The sequence below is a fragment of the Chelonia mydas genome, chromosome 4, assembly GCF_015237465.2.
Source record: "Chelonia mydas isolate rCheMyd1 chromosome 4, rCheMyd1.pri.v2, whole genome shotgun sequence".
Classification (NCBI taxonomy): domain Eukaryota; kingdom Metazoa; phylum Chordata; order Testudines; family Cheloniidae; genus Chelonia; species Chelonia mydas.
In genome coordinates this window covers 36,466,328-36,488,255 of record NC_057852.1, presented here as the reverse complement: position 1 = coordinate 36,488,255, position 21,928 = coordinate 36,466,328, and the positions used below count along the sequence as shown (strand labels likewise).

The following is a 21,928-nucleotide window of genomic DNA, read 5'->3' as shown; positions in this document are numbered from 1 at the left end:
CAATGAGTTTGGTTTTAGTTCTCTAAATCCAATTTTTCTTTTCAATGTGTGAAATTGTAATCATGCAAAAAAAGTGCATCTTGTCCTCCACATACCAAAGTGGTAGTTGATTAATAAATGAAGACAGAGACTGCAACGAACTCTAAATTTTGGAAATCTTGAGTATTGTAATATATAGAAGAACATATTCTACAAGAATAAGATGTCCCAAGGAATATAGAGACAGACAAAAATGCAATGATTTGGAAATGCATGCATGTAGCGGCTGACCCATATGGATGCTGACAAGAATACTGTAGTCAGCAGATGTCAATAGAACTTAGATCCAGATCCCCAGCTAATACAAATTGACACTGAACTATTCAGATTTACACAAGCTGAGGATCTAGTCCTAGAGTGTGGGTGGAGAGAGAAAAGAGAGGGAAGTTACATAAAAACGAGGAAAAGCCAGTACACTGTAAAATAAGGTGCCTGGAAACAGTTTTATTTTCTACTCTCACAGATTAGAGTTAATTATATTTTGGAGCTTACTAGGACCTGCTCTGCAACTGCTTTGTCTTCATCCACCTTCTCCTCCACCCAAGCTGGAATTTAACTATGCCTTAGCCTTCATACATTAGAATTTTCCTGTCACTGGCTCCAGTTCACGCAATTTCCCCCCGCTAAATGAGTAAATACCCTGCTTCTGACTGATGAGCTACAACTTTTTGGTGCTTGATGGGTGCATGTTCTGCACTGCACTCTGCTCTTTGGATGTAAAAGTATAGAGGTGGATGTATGTTTCCACTTGTGACTTTGATAGCTGTGTCAGTTATGCAACTGGCTGCAAATACAGTCAGAGGGAGGAGTTCTTTCATGAGCAAATAACCATAATGTACAGTCTCAGTGCACTGACATACTGTCTTATTTGCAAAGAAGAGGATGGTGTTCCACTTAATTCTCTGTATTTCATTTCCAAAGACATAATTAGGGGTTAGGGCAAACAGAATCCTTGTTAAGTTTGTAGTATTTGTGTTTGGGGGGAGGGTTGGTAAAATTTCTTACTGCAGCAATGCTTCTGCTGAATTCCCATCCACACCAGCAAAAGCAGCGCCTCCTGTACATCAATGAAAAAAAGGGCCACTTCTTGAAGGAAAGTTTGAGCAGAGTGTAGGAGCCAGAAAATTTTAAATCAATAAAAACGTGCACAGATAGGGTTCTGTGTGGGTGTTTTCATAGAATCATAGAATATCAGGGTTGGAAGGAACCTCAGAAGGTCATCTAGTCCAACCCCCTGCTCAAAGCAGGACCAATCCCCAATTTTTGCCTCAGATCCCTAAATGGCCCCCTCAAGGATTGAACTCACAACCCTGGGTTTAGCAGGCCAATACTCAAACCACTGAGCTATCCCTCCCCCCTTTTCCTTTTTCAGTCTCCTGTAACATATCAGAGAATGATACAAGCCCTAATCCTGCCACACAGGCAAACCTCTTTACACGCACAGTTTCAAGTACAGGTTTCTTGCTATGCAGTACTAAAGTAAGCTCTAAATTATGCTTCTTTTTCATTAAAATTGAGTTGGACTCAGTCATATATGCAATATATTCAAAGAATGACTGAGAGAAGCTTAGCACAGCTCCTACTACTCAGTCACAAGGAATGTCACCATGGGTTTACCTGGTAGAGCCAAAGCATTTAGACTGTATGGGGTCTACTCTGAGTCTGTAATAATACATGAGCCTAGCTATCAGATGGAGATGCCACTCTAATTGGCTGTGTACTCTTTAGACAGATTTTTGTTGCATGTTGATTTTACACTGGTGTAATTTCACTGACTTTAATGGAGTTACTCTTGACTGATATCTGTAAAAGGAAAATCAGTTTTTTTGCATCTGGTCACTAACTGGAACAGGCAACAGGCCAGCTTCAGTAAGATCAGAATAGGGTCTCTTAGGACAATAGACAAGTGAGTGATCCATAAAGTTTACTCAGGAACTCAATCACACAAGGACATCCTGATCTGGTGTCCTCATGGAATGAAGTTCCTCATATTTCTCAACACATTGGATAATCAGCAGTCCTTACATTTCAGTAACAAGGTTTGACTATAAGTGGCTATGCTATAAAGCAAGTATGCACCTAAAACGCTCTACCATGACTTTAAAAAACAACCCTTACAGTCTCTATTGAAAAAAACAGCACTATTTTTAAGAATGAGCAGGGAGAGGAGACAGAGTATCAAAAAGACAAAAATCCTGAGCACAGAAGATATAATTCATAGGCTTGAGCATAGTCTCAGAAGTGCTATTCAGAATTCTTGCATAGCTTCAAAAATCCTGAAAACTATAGATACAAAACTAGCTATGAGGTTGTAAAATATCTCTAAGAGAATTCTAATGATGGGGACAATTATAAGCAAAAGGAGGGGCATCTCTCCTCCAGCTTTTATCTGGGGAGAACTCCTTTCCCTCCAAACTGTGGCTGGCTGTGAAGGGCAAGAAGAGGAGGCAGCAGAGGAGGCAGAAGAAAAAGTATGAGGCTTCTTTGTGCATCAACTCCCAAGCATTCTTTCTCCCTTTCCCCTGCTGGTCACCCACCAACTGTTTATCTGAGAGGCTCAAGAACAAGCAGGAGTCAGCTACAATTGTAGCCTCCTACCAGCAGAGGCCTCTATATCCGCCTTCTGGGGTGTCAGGAGTTCGCAACTGTGGCTCCAGCCTTCAGCTGACTCAGCTCCTTCATTGCTTTGTTTCTTGTTGTCGTTTTAAAATTATTCCCCTGGTTCTCAGAGAGTAACGTTGCCAGTGCTTGGCTGTGAAATCTCACCTTGGCAGTAGCATGGGGAGAGGCACCTTTCTCCAGCAACAGCAGAGCCACCTTCTGGTTGTCATAGTGAGCAGCTACATGGAGTGGGGTGAGGCCATTCTGTAAAGGGCGTGTTACCGAATTAAGTTGTTAGCTGGGCATAAGCAACCATTAAGCCACAAATCAATATATATTAAATATATTAATTGATTAGCCAATAAATACATAAACAAAATGACATTTAACTCAGTCTGGATTATTTTCATTTTAGAAACTTTACTGAAACTGAAAATAATAGTAAGCCAATAGTTAGTATGATGTACTTTGCTTAAAACAGGGCAAGCAACTGAGGATGAATTTTATTTGGCCAGTATTTATTATTTATCATGAACCAAGTTCTGAAATCGCCAAGTCAGAGAAACATCAGTATGAGCAACCTTTGCAACATGGGAAAAAGTAATAGTTCTGGTCTTGCCCCATTATTTCTGCATAGTGATTTTTATGACCTGAATAATTTAACAGAATGGGCACTTCTTGTTCCACAGTAAAATATCAGTCTTTATAATTGTGCACCAACATGTCCTGCTGTAATAAAAGTAAAACATTAAACACACTGCAAGGTAACCTCAATTACGTGTGTATGTAAAAATCATTCCAGAGAGACGGGTTTTTTTTTAATATAGTTAAGTTGGACAGTGAATGCAACTTCTTCCTTCTTTTACATTATTTTTCACCAAATTACCAAGCATAATTGCTTTTTGCTATTCAATCACTCAGTGATTCCCTGTAGTGGAGGACTGTACCTTGCCAGCTGAATCAGGAGAAGCACGACGCTGCAAGAGGAGTTTTGCCACATCCAAGCTTCCATACTTGGCTGCCACATGCAATGGTGTGAATCCCTTCTGAAAAATTTTTAGGAAACAAAAATTTTAGTGTAAGTCTCTGGGATCTTTCACGTAATGATCTTTTTTTCTCTACCAACCTTTGAATGTTTTAGCAGGTTACAATTCAAATTAAAGCCACCTGCCATTTTTATTCATTAATAACTAATAAGACTTAACAAGTAGTAATGGCACTACTCACTCTGAAATATTTTGATAGGAGTGTGTCATATAAAAAAATATCCTCTCTTTCAGTCTTCCATATGTCCACAGTATGACATTTTACCACATAAAAAGTTTACTAAGCAATATCCATTGCATGGGTGGTGAGGCTCCAATTCAAATTTTATCCAAAACTTAGCTTTTCACTAGCTCAATTTTTTATTTCGTTTTATGGTGTGTGACAGGGTCGGGTCAGATGGCTACAGGAGAGTGATAGAAGGCAGATATATTAGCCCCAGGTTAAGTAGGTCCCTTTTCCCTGGGTAAGGTAACAGGGAAGGTTCCAGAACAATCAGGAACCTTCTGGAAACAATTAAGACAGACAGGCTGATCAGAACACCTGCAGCCAATCAAGAAGCTGCTAGAATCAATTAAGGAAGGCTAATCAGGGCACCTGGGTTTAAAAAGGAGCTCACTTCAGTTTGTGGTGCACATGTGAGGAGCTGGGAGCAAGAGGCGCTAGGAGCTGAGAGTGAGAACACATACTGTTGGAGGACTGAGGAGTACAAGCATTATCAGACACCAAGAGGAAGGTCCTGGGGTGAGGATAAAGAAGGTGTTGGGAGGAGGCCAGGGGGAAGTAGCCCAGGGAGTTGTAGCTGTCGCACAGCTGTTCCAGGAGGCACTCTAGACAGCTGCATTCCACAGGGCCCTGGGCTGGAACCCTGAGTAGAGGGCGGGCCCAGGTTCCCCCAAACCTCCCAACTCCTAGTCAGACACAGGAGAAGTTGACCTGGACTGTGGGTTCACGAAAACAGCCAAACTGAGGGCTGCCGTGAATCTCTGAGGTGAGCAAATCTGCCAATAAGTGCAAGACCCACCAAGGTAGTGGAGGAACTTTGTCACAGGTGACAGAGTTTTTAATTATTTATCCACTGCATTGATTTGTCCCTGGAAGCAAATGAAAGGCCAAACAATCTGCAAGAAACTAAATCCAATGAGAACAGCTCTGAACTTGGTGTTACCATTGCAGCACACGTTCCTATATAGCCAATGCATTCAGATATAGCTTCTGCAGCTCTACTGAAATAGATATTGTCTAACAGGAGGACCGTATCCAGTTAATTTTTGTAAACACATACATTTGTGGAGGTAGGGGTGAAAAGCTGTCTTATTAAAAACACCTTTTCTATTAAGTGTTAATATGGATTCACTAGACCTTTGACAAAATGTCTGTTTAACAAATTATTTCCTCAGTAGTTTCTTTTTAAAAGTCAGGTTAATAAGAAAATCTTAAGGGTTAAGGACAGCAGGTGGCAGATGATCTGCAACTGTTGTCCTGGAAACATCACCAAGGAGCCACCATCACATATTTGCCTGACATTTTGACAATGTGTGGTGTTTATTCTAGTTGCCATCAAGTTATGTTATGCGACCTGCATAGAGTTTGGACCAGGGGTTCCCCAAGTTTTCCATAGCATGGATCACATGTTAACAAAGGAAGATTACTTTGCAGATTGCCTCTTCTCTTAGCGATGATTACACAACATCCCTGCAGCAATTGCTTACATGGAAAATTAGGAAAGTATTTAGTATAGTTTTAGCTTTGTTTTAATTGATTTAGCATCTGGAAACAGCCAGCACCACCAGTAATCCATGTCTTCTCATTTGAGAACCACTGGTTTAGAATTTTCTAAACCCTGGAAGATATAAGGTTTAAGCTCCAACTATAAAATAAGGAGCTCTTCTTTCCACCTGATACCATATTTGCAATCGCATAATCACAGATGATGGGTTTGGAAAAGACCTCTTGATTCATCGCTCTATCCCCCATATCCCTTTTCCTTTATATTACTTCTGTTAGGAATCTGTTAAAACTTCAATAGGCAGGCAAACAAAACTATACTGTAGAACATTTTTAGGACAATCTTTGACATAATCAATTATGCCATGACGTGATACAATACCTTACTAATTTACTAAGACGCTGAATGTCAATCTGGTTGTAGAATACTCTGATTTGTACGCAATGTATATTTTGAGAATTTCATTTCAGCTGTTAAATACCAGAATTCTTTCATTAATTTAAACAATTAAAAGAAATAAGGCCTTTAAGGAGGCTTGTTTGTTTAAAGAATGCTAGGGATGATGATTTTAGGTGTTTATTTGGATACACAGAGGGCACCTTGTAGGCAAGAGGTTCCTTTGTCATAGGAACCTAGTACTTTCTAAATTTGTTAAGATGATTTGTTTATCAAGTCCAGTATTTTGTCTCCAGCTTAAACCAAAACCTGAGGCTTCAGAGGAAGACAAAATGTGTCAGAAATCTGAAAAATTCCCTGTATATTGCTTTAATCTGTTTTACTATTGTTTATAATAAAACCAGGTCAGTTTCTCAGTGAAAATGCTTCCCTCACTATACAGCTGCCTCCCTGCTTGGTAACCACATCACAGTCTTCTCTCTCCTATTGGGAGACTAGCACAATGCATCTTATCTTACCTTGGTGGCCAAAGAGTGTGCAGCACCTGCCTCCAAGAGAACCGACGCTACGTCAACTTGCCCCTCTCTGGCAGAGATGTGCAGTGGAGTGTACCCATTAGTGGTTGCAGCATCAGGGTGAGCCATGTGTTGTAGCAGCAGTTGGACAATCTCTGTTTTACCCAACCGAGAGGCAATGTGCAGTGGAGTCTGTTCCTCCTACAACTCAAATCAGGTGAACAGTTAATGCCGGTAGAAGCAACCTGAATACCCCATCCTAATGGATTCCAGTGGAAGACTCTACACATTCACCACATATAAAAGAATAAGGGACACAGTGGAATGCTCAGTACCAGTGCAGAGATTAAACAATCTGCTATTAGATCAAAGGGAGGGGAAATGTAGGGAGGAACATTGTTTTTCTTTTCTTCTTTAAATATGACTGTAGATCACTTGCACCATAGTCCTACTTGTCTGTCTTTGTATTACTACTTTATGAAACCCTTACTCACCTTCAGTAGCACCTTATTCCACAAGTAGTTTCAGAGTCTGGCCCTATGGAAGCAATTTCTAGATACTCGCTATTCCTGCTCTTCTTGCTGCTTTCCAGGTGTATTTTAAAATGTAAACTAACTACATGCAACCCTTCAATCATTTGTCATCATAAAATAAAGTCCTTGGATATTTAATAATCCCAGCAGCACTGCAGTGATACACTCACATGCTGTCCATCCATAGATCTGGGTCCAACATGTGAGCAGAGGAAACATAAAAAGTCCTCAATCTGATAACTGAAGCCTTCTCTATAACAGCCAAATTCTTCAGAGGAGCTGTGTCAAATTTGAGGATTCTGCTGTACAGAACAGTTTCCAATGAAACATCTCAGAAACATTTGCTGTTGTTTTTACCTCAATTTCCTGACTGTATTTTTCTAAAGCCCACAAACGTATAGTGAAAAATTCTATTCTTGGTGCAAAATTTGCCTTTTACTGGCATGAAAAATATGCACAAAACTGCCCTGGTGAGAAGCAAATATTTCACATTTGTATGAGTTTGGCTCTCAGAGACATTATATTTTGCTTTTATTGTATAATATTCTTTCAGTTTGATTGCCAAATGATAGATTTTGCATAGACTGAGGTTAAATGTGCACTAATGATACACCAAAAAATCACAATATTTGAGTGCCCTAAACCATCCAAAGATATTTCTGCTTTTGCATGAAGGGTTTAATGTCAGAGTAGGAATCTTAACCCCAGGAATCCTCTGCCCCCATCATTTAAAGCACAACCCAGGCTTAATATTTTCACCTGATATATACCAAGCATATTGCATGTGGCCAACTACAGTTGATTTTTCAATATTGTCAAAAATATGCATCATCTAATACAGAAATCAAACAAAAAGATGTCCCTGGGACTGGTTGGATTGATTGTGGCCACAGCAACTGCTTTAATGTGTTTCTGTGGTAGGAATTTTAATTTTTGTAGGAACATCTAGGCTAAAAATAGATGCTCTTTTAAACACGGAGGGACAGATTTTCCAAGTGTTCAGTACTGATAATTGGGGCTAGATTTTTACAAAGATCAGCTTCCATTTTGGCACCTAAATGAAGTGGCCAGATTTTCAAAATATTAAGCACAGCGAGAACTGTTGGGTGCTGAGCTCTTTTGAAAGACCTGCCTGTGAAAGAATACATAACTAATGTTGGTAGGGGTAATGAATAACCAGTAAAAGTACAGTATTGTTGTTGTCTGCTTGCAGTTTTCCAAATAATGGCAACAGAACTCAATTCCCCAATAACCAAAGACAAAGTTCTTAAGGCGTGATCACATATATTCAGATATATTGCATGTTCAGATATATTTTCCACTGCCTTGCGCATCTACCTACCTACATCAGGTACTTATATGGCCCTCATCCCTATAGCATCTAAGTGCCTCACAATCTTTAATGTATTTATCTTTACAACACCGCTTTGAGGAAAAGCAGCACTATTAGTCCCATTTTACTGATGGGGAACTGAGGCACAGAAAGGTTAAGTAACTTGCCCAAGGTCACACAGGAAGTCTGTGGCAGAGCAGGGAATAGAACTTAGGTCTCTCAAGTCCTAGGCCAGTGCCCTAACCACTGGACCATTCTTTCTCTCAGTATAGTCATTTATACTGTGCAAAGTGGGTATAAAATACTACTAAACCAGAATTTTCCACTCACTTATCCTGGTTGCAAATGGTTTACACTCACTTTGCACGCATCTTACACACCTATGCAACTTCCATTAAAGCCAATGAAAAAATATTCACAAAACCTTGTAAGTGATTACATAAGGAGCATCTGGCTCATAATTCTTTTAAGTGCCAGTGGTTAGACAGCTTGGTCTTTTGTGTGTTAACTGGTTCCATCTAGATCTTATAATGCATTGTCAGGATTAAATGTTTAAAACCACATTACACATATACAAATCAGGGCTATGTGATTGATTTTAGTGGACAGTGGGAGAATTGCACTTGATATATAACAATGGTGGAAGTTCAGCTGTTAGATTAGACAGAATCCTCTGATGTTTTGTTTCAGCATTTACATTATTGTACTTTTTTAAACTCAAGAGTTTAAATGTCTTTTAGAACTGGAGCCCTGACGGGAGCTGGGGAGAAAGCACAGTGTGAGGTTACAGAGCTAAACAAACAGACAGTACAGAAATTCTGCCTGATGTGCTAGAATCATTCCCTTGACAACCTGCATTTTTTTCTATCTATTCTTTCTTTAAACTTCAGATAATACAAGCTAGCTCCAATAATTATCTTGCACATTTACTATTCAAAAGTAAATATTGCGACATGGAATTACAGGTATTCCCTTTACTAGGTAAACTGAAAACTAACTACCATTCCACAACAGAATGTAGTGTTGCAGAATCCAATAAGGGTGCATAAATAGGTCCCGGGGCATGTTGTAGGGTGTGTGTGCACTGGAGTTGGAGGTGTAATTTCCATCTTGGGCAGACACACCCATCCTAGCTCTGATTAAACAAAAATGATTAGGGGGCTGGAGCACATGACTTATGAGGAGAAGCTGAGGGAACTGGGATTGTTTAGTCTGCAGAAGAGAAGAATGAGGGGGGATTTGATAGCTGCTTTCAACTACCTGAAGGGGGGTTCCAAAAAGGACGGATCTAGACTGTTCTCAGTGGTAGCAGATGAAGGAACAAGGAGTACTGGTCTCAAGTTGCAGTGGGGGAGGTTTAGGTTGAATATTAGGAAAAACTTTTTCACTAGGAGGGTGGTGAAGCACTGGAACGGGTTACCTAGGGAGGTGGTGGAATCTCCTTCCTTAGAGGTTTTCAAGGTCAGGCTTGACAAAGCCCTAGCTGGGATATTTAGTTGGGGACTGGTCCTGCTTTGAGCAGGGGGTTGGACTAGATGACCTCCTGAGGTCCCTTCCAACCCTGATAGTCTATGAGTCTATGCTAAACATAGAAGTGTATCCAGTGAAAGCAGCAAGACAGACTAGCTGCCCTGAGTACATACCTGGGGTTTCAGATGGGATTGTACTTGGGGTAGCTAGCCCATCCTGCCACTCATGTCGCCATGGCTACACTGCTATTTTTAGTGCACTAACTCGATCAGAGTTAGAGCAGGTATGTCTACCCGAGCTAGAAATTACACCTTCAGCTCCAGTGCAAACAGAGCCAAAGACCCTGCCTGTAATAGAATTGCCTCACAGCAGCCAGCTATAAATCTACAGCATGTGGCTCTGGAATCTGTTATTGAGTTAGAACCTGGGCGCTCCAATTCTAAGTCAGACCTGCACTATTTAGAAGAGAGTAATAATACAACTAAACAAGTTACATTACAGGACTGTATTAAGAACTGGTTAGGGTGGAGCCCCCAAAACAGATAAATACGCAACATGTGGCCTTTTATTGTCTATTGAAGAAAAAACATCCTTCCTTAGTAAACCCATTGTTTTGATTGTGGTTTACATGTAAAAGAGAAGATATGGAAGTTGCAATGAAACACTTACCCTGGCTCGGGCATCGACCAGGGCACCGTTTCTCAAGAGGCAGCGGACCACTTCCACCTGCCCAGCACGTGCCGCCATGTGTAGGGCAGTCTCCCCACGCTGCAGAAAAGCAGAGATTTTAGAGTCCCAAGTCATGAGAAATAAGCAATTTCCAGGTTGTGTAAATGCCTATGACGTCAGTAGAGTGAAGATCACTTACACTCGCTGAGGCTCTGACTATAATAACAAATTCAGAAGAGTGTGTATATACATGTCTTTTTTGGGGGGTGGCAGAGGGACTGGAGACTGTATTTCACTTGGCACCCCAGTGACCACAGACAACGGTACCGCATCATTGAGGGTCAGGGTGAAATCCTAGCCACATTGTCGTCAATGGGAGTTTTGCCATTGACTTCAATGGAATCAAGAGTTGACACTTAGAGTCTTACAACATGTTAAATAAATCACAACCCACCAGTGCTACCTGGGAATATTCACCAAACAATTATTTTAAATGGCATTCCACATGAAACTCCCTCCTGAACATAGGTATTCCCTGGTTTTCTACATAATGGTGCTTTAGCTTGAATTTCAGAATAGCCAGGGGATAAGAACATACTGAGCCTAGGATTCTCAAGGGATTGCTGAGCACCTGAGCTTCAAAATGGAAGGGGACATTTTTCCAGATGGTCTCTTCCTATGCACTGTGTGGAGCTGACAGCTTTAGAGGGCATCGTAAAGGAAATATATCAATCCCTGGATATTGTTCTAAAAACTGTGGCCCCTGGCACTGGGTGTGCAATGAATGCTAGCTAGTCCCTCTCAATCCTTTTATAGCCCACACAATTTGAGATGGATACATGAAATTCAGGAAGTCCAAGTGTTTTAGAGTATAAGGAGCTGGGTAAGAAAGTGAATATGAAAAGCTCTGGATGTTACTTTTCTTTCCCTATGTTTGCAAAGCAACGTTAGAAATTAATAAATAATCCCTGCTGTTGGAGATGTTGGCTTAATCTTGCACTGTACCATCTTCTTTATGGACAGTACTGTAAAATATACCAAGAGAGTCTCTATGTGGCTAGTCTGGGACATACCAGGTATTGGCATAGTGCAGCAATGGACAGACCTATTTCGTCTTCTCTGTTATGACAGCACAGCAGGATAAATCGCGGTCTAACATTTTTCGTCCTACATACACATGAACTCTTGCTGATGACAGAGTATCATTTGATTTGCCACCTACTTGTATAATCTTGTATAAAGAGAAGAGTCTCATCTTTTTCCCATGGATGGACCATACCTACCAGCTGAAGGCTCTTATTGTTGACACTCTGTCAGATTAAACTGTAATTACTATACCACTGGCTTTCTCTCCTCTCACCTAGGAGCTGAGTCTATGTATCAAGCCCAGAAAAGGACCAATTTTTGTTGTTGTTTACTGAGACAGTTAAAAAGTAACCCAAATCTACTCACAGTGATGATCGTATATCGTAATTAAACCCTCCTTATTGGGAGTTAATTTATTTATATAAACCCATCAGTTTATATAAATTTTGAAATCTACATTAGGTCAACAGTTATGTTTAGTAGACAGATAATGGGCAAATTCTTGCAGTCCTAATGGGAGTTTTACCTAAGGATTTGATTGCAGGATTTGATCATATAAAAATCTTATCATCATTTGAAGAATGTACGGTTAAAAAGTTTTAATTCTGTTTGTGAATAAGCCTTTCATTTTGCAAATTATCAGGTTTAGATTGCTATAAAGACCATTCTATACTTGTATTAGTGAAGCAATATAACTTTTGAAAACAATTAGTGAGATTTGCTAAGTAAAAGCGAAGACACCTGCCAAGCACAAACAATTGTAAAATGTTAAACTTTGTATCCAAATATTTATTAATATCTGTTATCAGTTCTGATCCTTTCTTGACTTAGTTTCTTTCCCAAAATTTCTTGTTAGCTTTTTTACAGTTAATAAAATAGTTATATAAATATTGCTTCCATATAAAAAGTATAAAAGCAGAGACCATTTGTGTCATGAATAATTTGTCTTATTAAACAAATAAAAAAAGAGATATAGTACAGTATGCATACTTAATGAAACCTCCTGGTAGATTTGTTTACCTTTCTAGTAGAGAAAAGGTGGTGAGTCCAGAGTACATGGATTATTAACTAATTTAGCTCAGAACCTCTATTTAGCATTTTAAAATATTATTTACTGGAAAAATTCTGCTTTAAAAAGCAGACACTTGCAAGTAACTATTGTTTGAGTTTGTTATATTAACAAACTCAAACAATAAGAAACACATGTAATATAACCCCAGGAAATGTCCCTGGTCTCATTTATTCTAGAATAGCTGGATGTTTGGTACACAAACACTCATTTCCATGGCAAGTCAGGTCCTGCATTTGGTGCTACCTCTCAAAGGTCATATTTTAAGGACTTTAAAAATAAAAGTGATGTTCTCTAGAATTGTAAATCCATTACTTCTAAATGGGAAATACATCCGTGGTCTGGTAAAGGAACAGTTTTAGTTTAAATTTTTAAAAATTCCCTGCCAGTTTATATGGCGCTGCTCCGTTGAAGTCAATGTAGCTGTGCCCACTGACACCAGCAAAATGTTTATCCTTTTGGATTTAAACTGCAGTATTCAAAATGGAAACACAAAATCTTCCCTTCAGCGTGCCCCTGATAAACCTTGGTAAGGGTCATTTTCAGAGGAAACTATTCAGAGTCCCAGTGCTGCTGAGAAACACACTAAAACTATTGTACCACAAAAGGGTTAAAGTGCCTGTTATATAGTCAACTTCCCCCTTTTATGGGTGTTTGAGAAATATATGAGGTTATTTTTCAGAGAAGTTCAGTTAGTAATAAATAACCATTAAAATGTGACCTTTGGCTGGGCTACATGGCAGCTCAGTCCCGTGCTGTATGAGCTGATGCAGTGATTATTCTAATCCAAGCCATACTCACAATGTTAGTGACATCTGGAGAGGCTCCATTCTGCAGCAGGAGGAGGACTATATTCAAGTGGCCCATAAATGCAGCCACATGTATTGGTGTGAGGCCAGACTGTGAAACAAAGCAATAGCAGTTTTACTCCTCTGCACAGGGGCTGACGGGCTTCTTCATTTAAATAAAACATGAATAAGAAGACACGGAGAGAGGAAGAAGAAGAAAAGGGAGAACAGAAGGAAATTTTTTTGTAGTTGAAACACTGTTCTACCTCTGTTATAGCCTGGATTGAAGCCCCATATTTCACGAGGAGTTCCATGACTTTGATGCGGTTTTTCTTGCAGGCAATGTGCAGTGGAGTAAAACCATTCTGTGCAAAAAACAATTCTGTTAGCTAAAAGCATGCAGCTACCGTTCCCACACAGCTCCAGGCTGGCACACTGCAAGCAGTAGTGTTAGAATATCAGATGCCATTGTTCCTCAGTCGTAGTACGGTATGAGACATAGATAAAAAACCCAAGTTATCTTAATGGGCTGCTATTTCCTTAATACACAACAGCGTGCAAGGCTTTCTGCCCATATATCGGAGACAAACATATAACTAACAAAACGTAGACATTCTCCTTTTGACAGTCAAGAACATATTAGAAAGCAAATATAAAACCATCCATTTGGGAACAGCTTACTTATATTGTGGAGCCTGCCTCACGTGAAAAAAAAAACATATATTAAAAAATGATGGTGATAAAAACCAACAGATGCTTTCAAAATTATCTGCAGTAATTTAAAAAAAAAGGGGGAAGATATTTAACTGTTCACCTTTCTCCTAGATCACATCTGATTTTTCTATTCTTCTTTAAAAAAAGACACTCTGACCTATGTGTCTATATCTATGTATGTCCATATTTATGCAGTGTATCTACCGTATATTTTATATGCAGTTTCCTACGTGCATTCACTAAGAGGCAGCTTGGACTAACACTTTCTACTGAGCATAGTCCTTACTACCATTAAGAGATCTATTCACTTCCATGGAACTACTCCTGGTAATAGGATCTAGGACCCCAGGTTTAACAAAGCATTTCTGCATGTGCTTGAGTACATCCCTATTTGACTTAAGCATATCCTTAACTTCAAGCCTGTGTTTAAGCCCCTTTAAAGTCTATGGGGCATAAGCATATGCCTAACATTAAGCAAATGCTTACGGTCTTTGCTGAGTAGTGATGGATGCTGAATTGGGACCTAGGCTGGACAACAAAGCCTTGAAAGATCAGGACCACAGTGTTTACATTTTTAAGTAGACACTTGCTGAAAAATACAAATACGAATTTTTTTTAATGCAAAGCAAGAACTTGTTAGATAATTATTGTTTTTTTCTAATGAAAATGGTCAGAATTGCGAGTGCTCAACTAGAAGTACAGCTGGTTAAACACAGAGAGAGGAGAGCAGCTGCTAGAGTGGCATCTTACTCCATGGCTAGTCTCTGTTAAAATAAATGTTACTTATAGGTTGACATTAATATGTTTTACAACACAATAATTAAAACAACTGAGAACATGTGTAGGGCTTTATATTTTCAAAGTGTTGCACAAACATCAACTAATTAAGTGCTTCAAGAATACCTATTTCAAAATGAATTATTCATAAAGCTTATTCCATCACTTTACTTGCCAGAGATACTGTGTAGAATAGTAAATTAACTAGTCCAGATAGCTTTAAATGTTAGCCTGCAATAGCTAGGCTTAGATATAGCTCAACACAAGCTTTGTCGGTGCTTCTAGCAGGCATTGCTCAGATGTCCTGAAGTTGCCCTCTAGTCTGGTTGTTGACAAATTTGAGTTATAAAATTATGTCTCCCTGTTAAATGTACACCTTGCCTACAACATCCCAATGGTTATTTCTGTCTTCATCAACATCACCACCCCTGCAAACGGGCATCTCTAACTATTAGAATTCTATAGTATGTCATTTAACCAGGCTCCGGTCAGTTGCTTTTCTGCTGTTCTTCTTAAAGGACGGGGAAGCTTTATAAATGAAATTAATTATGATGACCAATGTTTATTGTGATGAATATTATGGAGGAACAATCGTCACTCCATAGTTAAGGGTGATAGTAGCTTCCCATTATAAGCCCAACAATTAAGCCTCCCAACTTCCCCAAAAAGAAATCTATACCCTTCAAATTTCACATACTGTATCAAATCACTGGATACACTTTCCGGGAAGCTGTAGTGTTTCAGAAATTTCCATTGTTAATTTTATTGTATTTAGTTCATTTTACTTCATCTTGTTGACCTTGCTGCAGTGAGATGCCTTTTAGTGGAGGGATTATTAAAATATAAAGTCTTCTTGACAGGCTCTTTGTAAAGTCTTAAAGACCTTAGAAATTCATAAAGTCAAAGATGAATTTTTTTCTTCCTGTTTAGGGGATAATGGTCAGGTCCTGAGCACCAGGAATTATTTATAATATTTTTATTTATGCTTCAGAAAAATTAAAAAATGGACATGCTATGATTAATGATATTTGATAAATGGAAGTTCAATAAGTGTAAAAGACTAATTTTCTGCCATCTAGCAAAAATGTTGGACAATTTATTTTAAAAAGCCTACCACACCAATCAGCCTTTTACAGTGGTAACAAATACGAACTGCACCACCATGCAGTAAATGGTGAAAGGCCAAATGGAAAATGCATTAAAACACTGGAACGTGTGATAGTGTCAGCTAGCAATGACTGTGATTCCAAGAACGGTTGCATAGCCTCAGGAATTGAACATGCAAACACTTGCTAGTGAACATAGTGCTTACTACCACGAATAGACCCATTGAAGTGGAAGTCCTACATCCAACAGTAACTGCCATTTACAACAGTAAGCACTACATCCTACTGACATATGACTACTCAAAGAAGTAAGCACTATGCTCAGTAGTATTTGCAGGATGGGGTCTTCAGTCAGTTTTATTACACAGTGACACACATCTACCATCTGCAGCAGTGTTGCATTAGAGGGGTGAGGCAAGTTTACCAGGGCTCGAGCGTTGGGATTTGCTCTCTTGTCCAGCAGAAGCTTGGTGACACGATAATGGCCACAGTGTGCAGCAACATGTAGGGCAGTCAGGTAATCCAGTGTGACATCATCAACGGGAGCTTTGTGCTGCAGTAGATGTTTGACACATTCCACGTGGTCACCTTGAGCAGCCATGTGAAGCGGAGAGAGTCCATTCTGTGCCAGCAGAAAATACAAGTGTATCAAACTTCCAGTAAAAATAACTCATGATTATATAGTGCCATTTATTCAGAAGAATCCCAAGGTGCTTTACAAAATGTATAGAACTAACTTCATCAAGCACTGAAATGCAGCCACCTATGGGACACAACACTAACAGTTCACAGCAACATCACAGATTGTAAAAGGGAGTGAAAAATAATGCCACAAACTCATGGCAAACCCTTGGAAAATGTAGGCAGGCAGAATACAGTTATCCAAATATGGAATTTAGCTATAGTGCGTTGTCTTGAGAAAAGTCTCATGGTATCTTTAACATCAGGACTGTGCTTTCCTAGGCTATGGCAAACCTATGCTAGGCAATAGGTTCTGTATTCATTCAGAGGGAAAAGCATCTACTTAATCACCAACACACGTACTGTAGAACATGTTATTTTTCCTCAAGGTCCCCAGCAACAAATACTGACTAAACCAAACCCTTTTTAGTTTATGAGACCTGATACTCTCACAGCCCAACGTGGGAAGATGTCATGGACCCTGTGTTACAACTGTCAACAAGGAGTTATACAATACAGTTGTAATCATATTTAGGTTCTTGGTTAAAAGAAATACATAAAGTACACTATTATACATTAATAGTATGGAACTCAACTACGAACCTTCTATAGGCCTTTTAGGAATTAAACACAAATGATTTATGCTTTCCCGCATAGTTTACAGAAAAAAGGCTTGTTGAGTATTATTAATAAACCCTACCCTAACATTGTAAATGGTACTGTACACACAAGTTACAGTACACACAAAAGACATGTGGGCTGATTTTCAGAGGTGCTGACCACCCACAGTTCCCAGTAAAGTCCATACAGCTGAGTGTACCTCGTACTTCTGAAAATAAGGGCAAGGGTACTTAAGAAAGAGTTTACAAATGTAGGGCTGATCCTGAAAACACTTACTAGCAAGTATAGTTCTCACAGCCAGGAAAAATCCTGCTGCATTTCCTAGTGTTTACTTAATCAGGCTCCAGTATCTGAATATGGTAACACTTTGATGTGCTTAGTTTTTAGGAAATTATCATCAAGTGGCTTGGATGAAAGCTCCAGCCTGATCAGCTGCTGGGGATTTTGACCCATCTCTTGACAAATGTATACAGTGGGGTCTTGGTAGAACTTCGCCAGGCAGGCTGCTGTACCACTCTCAGCATTATATATGTCATTTTAAAATAAGAGAAAATGTTATAAAATATTGACGTTCCTGGGAAGGAACTGAAGCAACGTGACTTATTTCTATTTTTCATTCTGTCTCCAATCTGGAACAGCTCCACTGGGGCTGGGGGACTAGAAGGGAAGCTGTCTAACACAGATTTCAATTTACAGGTGAGGTATGATTTTGGCAGTGGGGAAGAAGAGTGTCTCTCAGTTCAGATGGTTGAAAGTTACTATTTAATTAAAATATAATTAAAAGGCTACAAAATATCTTCTTGAATTGGTTGCTTCTTTGCCCTTTACTTTTCCTGAAGAGAGTCCCAGTCCCTGTCAGTACCAAAAGGGAGGAAGGAATTGTGTATTGATGATAGGAGAATGGAGCCCTCTGATCATCACCGAAATATTTAACATGTAGGATCCATTTGCTGTACAGATCTTCCCTGCCACACCTGTGGCTATGCTTCAGACCAATTGCCCAAGTGATCTCTGGAAGACCCTGGACCAGCTCCTGCCATAATGGAGGGCCCTGACTCAGTGGAACATATATGTTCAAAATTTGGGAATCCAGCAATCAAAGTGTGGACTTCTTTTGTACCACAGACATTGGCTCCATTGGGGGCCCCCTGCTCCTCAGTGCAAGAGAGATTTTCGGAGAGGGGCAGTGGAGTCACAAAGATGTTTATTATTTAATATTTATTTATATTTACTATTTTATTAGCACTGCATGTATCTTCCAGCCATTCTTTCCAGCAGAATGCACACCAGCCAAAGGAACCAGTGCAGCCATAAGGATTCCTTTGCACACCCCCTCCCAGCTTCTATACAGACACCCATTGTATAACCTGCCCACACGGGATGCTCACAGGGATCCAAAGTTACACAGTGCAAATATGTCCATGGCACAGCCCACAGACCGAGAGCAGTGAAGGAAGGAAGCTATTTTTAATGTAAAATAGCCAAGACTCTTATTGATTTAAAATAGATCACAAGACTGATATCTTCAAACTTAGGTGTCTACAATTAGTCTCCTAAATCCATGTGTAGGCACCTAAAAAAAAGTGACCTGCTTTTCAAAGGTGCTGATTAGAGCTGGTCAAAATTTTTCGAACAGTAACTGTTAGTATTAGTTACTAGTTAACTGAACTTTAACTAAGGAACATTAATGGTAATTAATTTTAATACACTAATTTTAGACTTAACTCTTTGGTGCTCTGTTTAGCTCTGTCAGCGAAGTGCTTAGCATATTTAGGATGCAATACGTTATGACCATATCAATCTCTTAAGAACACAAAGGCAAAGTGACATTCTCCATTTCTATTCAGATACTGGATAGGCCGGAGCACCACATCATTTAATAAGTATGCTTGTCCAGCACCTGTTTCCATCTGCCTTTGATGCAGTATGTAGGATGAGAAATGTATCCTCTGATTGGCAGAGAGAATTTTACTGAAGGGAAGAGGGAATACCCAAAATAAAGAAAGCTTTTATATTAAATAGCTTTACCTTAATTACACAAATTTAAAAAAAATCTGGTGGTTGTATAGTTATGCATTAATGGGAATACTCCGGTTTAGTTTAGTCTACTAAAGGAAGTGAAAAAAGCTTCAAGAGATATAACAAGAGCAGATAAAAGATCAGAAAATATAAAGGGAATGATCTTACCCTGACTGAAGGAATGGGATACATGACCCATCTTTCCCATCTCTAACTTCTATGATTCCATGAAACCACAATAGTAAATTCCTGTGGTATGGGATGAGAACAGGTCACTTGTCCTGAAAAAGTACTGTCTATATCACACATGTAACCTGTCTCCTAAGAGAAAATGGAACGCTTTTGTTCATGTATGCCAATTCTCCTTATGTGGTAGGTTCAGTCCCTACTTTCAAGAGAAAAACCTTACTTTTGGATCACTCTATCCAAAATATTTATTCAGTCTAAAGCGTTTCCTGTGGGGTTACTGACATGTCCCTATATCCCTCCTCATGCTTCCAGCATACCTAGTAATTGCTTTGAAGGGTTATCATGGATATTAATTTGTTCTGTGAATGAGATACTCACCTTGGTCCTTGCAAGTAGTGGGGCACCCCGTTCCAGGAGGAGCTCTACAACCTGGTCATGCCCACTTCGTGCGGCACAGTGGAGTGGAGTCAGTCCATCCTTTAAGCAAAAGAAAAGTGTTAAGCATATATCCAGACTGTCCATCTTACTGCTCTCTATGGAACAAACATTCAGAAATCTAGCCCACACGTTCCTGATACTGAGTGGGTGCTGAGCACCTGTAAATTTTGCAAACCTCCAGCAAAAGCTGTCCCTTTTATTAATGTCTAGATGAAACTGACTTACTAGAATGAAGCTTTACCCCCAGCTCACGCTTGCATCAGTGAAGAACATTCTGAGGTTACACTCTGAGAATGGTGGAACGGAAACACATTGTGTGTGCAAAACCATTATCAAAGAAGAGATTGTATGCATGCATCTCCTGCCCTCTCTCACTCCCTGCATGGCTTTGAAATTGTGCTGCCTCTCCCTGATTACTGTGTGATGGCCGAAGGATGCTCAGCTATCCACGGAGCTTCAATTGCTTTTGATACAGGGATGAAATAGGAGATGTCCATGCCAGGAAACGTATTCCAAAAAATTTCTGACAAGCAGGAGGAGAGGAAAGACTTTGAGCGGAAGAGAGAAACCAACAGAGAAAAGACTCTTCTTTCTGAGGCTCAATGACAAGCAAGATCTAATAATCTTTTGCTAAACTTGCACTGTCTCTGAAATTCTCTCTCCATTGCAGAAGAACATCCTGTCCCAAAACACTTGTTCAGGCTGCTCAGTCACTGAACAAAGCAGTGTTAGAGAAAGATGTGTCAATGAAACACTTAGAAAGGGAAGTGCATTCTAGATAACGCTGCTACAGTCTGGTCCTTCCCTTAGACAGAAAGAGACAGCAAATGCAAGAGAGGGGGAAAAATGATGAAAAAGAATAAAATATCAGTGCTGAATGACAGAAAAAAGGAAATCACATAAGATATACAAAGAAACTCAAATATAGAGAATTTTAACCTTAACAGACCACAATGCTGTATTACCATACATGCACCCAGAAGAGCACTGAATGCCTGTTCAATACAGATGTGTAACTGAGATGTTATCTTTGACTTTAAAGTAACAGAAAACACCATTGTGACACCAATTGACTTGTTCGATATATTTACTTCTGAGAGAATTCTGCACCAAAAAATTAAGAATTCTGCACACAATATTTTAAATTCTGCAAAATTCTGCAAATATTATTTGTCAAATAAATGTGGCTCCAGCATGGCAGGCCATTGGCTGCATTGAGGTGGGAGATCACCCTGAAGCCCGCACCTCCCCCAATATAGAAACTCGGCAGTGAGGCTGCACCCAACCCTGACATGGTGTAAGGGCTGGGCCTGCCCCAGAAACACCCGGGGCCCTGCTCCTCTTTGCCAGGTGCACCAGGTTTGGGTGGGCAGGCAGCCCAGCAGGATCCAAGTATAAAGGGGCTTAGTGTGGGGGATCAAGGTGTGGGGTGAGAGGTTTCTGTGTGGGAGGCTCAGTGGGGGATCTGGATGCACACGGGCTTTTTGCGGGGTTCGGGTGCAGGGGCAACGGGACTCTCCAGGGGATCCAGGTGAAGATGGTTGAGACTCAGCAGAGGGGGTCTGGGTGTGAGGAGATGAGGCTCAGCGGGGGGGGTTTGGATGTAGGGGGCTCAGTTATGGGGTCCACGTGCTGCAGGAGTGAGGCTTGATAGGGTGGGGTTCCAGGTGTAGTTGGTTGGGGCTCAGTGCGGTGGGGGCTTGGGTGTGGCGAACTCATCAGGGGGGTCTAGGTGTAGGGCTTGTCAGTGTGAGGGTTCAATGGGCCTGCTTAATGGGAGAGCCCCAGCTGCTGCTGAGGGGACACCGCATGCCGGGCTCCCACTTCCCCTAGCACCTTTTCTTCCACATCCCATCCCCCACCCCCTCCCCTCACTCCCATATTCCTCTCCCACCCCCTTCCTTCCCCACTGCCTCTTCCCCCCACTCTCCCTTCCCTCATTTCCCACGCCCCCTCTCTCTTACCCAGCTCCACTGCAGGCACTCACTGTTGCACAGAAAACAGGAAAGCTCCCATTACACAGAAGGGAAGCCCAACTGGCACTAGGACCCAGGAGGCAGTGTTCAACTGCAGAGTCAGTAGAGCTGAGCCTCCTTCAGCTGGGCAGCTCT

At 40.4% G+C, this 21,928-nt stretch overlaps 1 protein-coding gene across 50 annotated transcripts in view; it reads right to left on the bottom strand.

Moving 5' to 3' along the window:
• The window catches only part of ANK2 (ankyrin 2), a 559,252-nt gene that overhangs the window by 117,719 nt on the left and 419,605 nt on the right, over positions 1–21,928 (bottom strand). For 36 of the 50 annotated variants that reach the window (XM_043545376.1, XM_043545385.1, XM_043545350.1 and 33 more), the window contains 8 exons: positions 19,758–19,856; positions 16,294–16,491; positions 13,539–13,637; positions 13,286–13,384; positions 10,330–10,428; positions 6,328–6,525; positions 3,588–3,686; positions 2,806–2,904 (listed from right to left, as the gene is read on the bottom strand). In XM_043545376.1, coding sequence (XP_043401311.1) covers positions 2,806–2,904; positions 3,588–3,686; positions 6,328–6,525; positions 10,330–10,428; positions 13,286–13,384; positions 13,539–13,637; positions 16,294–16,491; positions 19,758–19,856 — 990 coding nt within the window. The remainder of the gene's footprint in view (positions 1–2,805; positions 2,905–3,587; positions 3,687–6,327; positions 6,526–10,329; positions 10,429–13,285; positions 13,385–13,538; positions 13,638–16,293; positions 16,492–19,757; positions 19,857–21,928) is intronic. The other 14 variants (XM_043545380.1, XM_043545388.1, XM_043545390.1 and 11 more) reach the window with 3 other exon arrangements.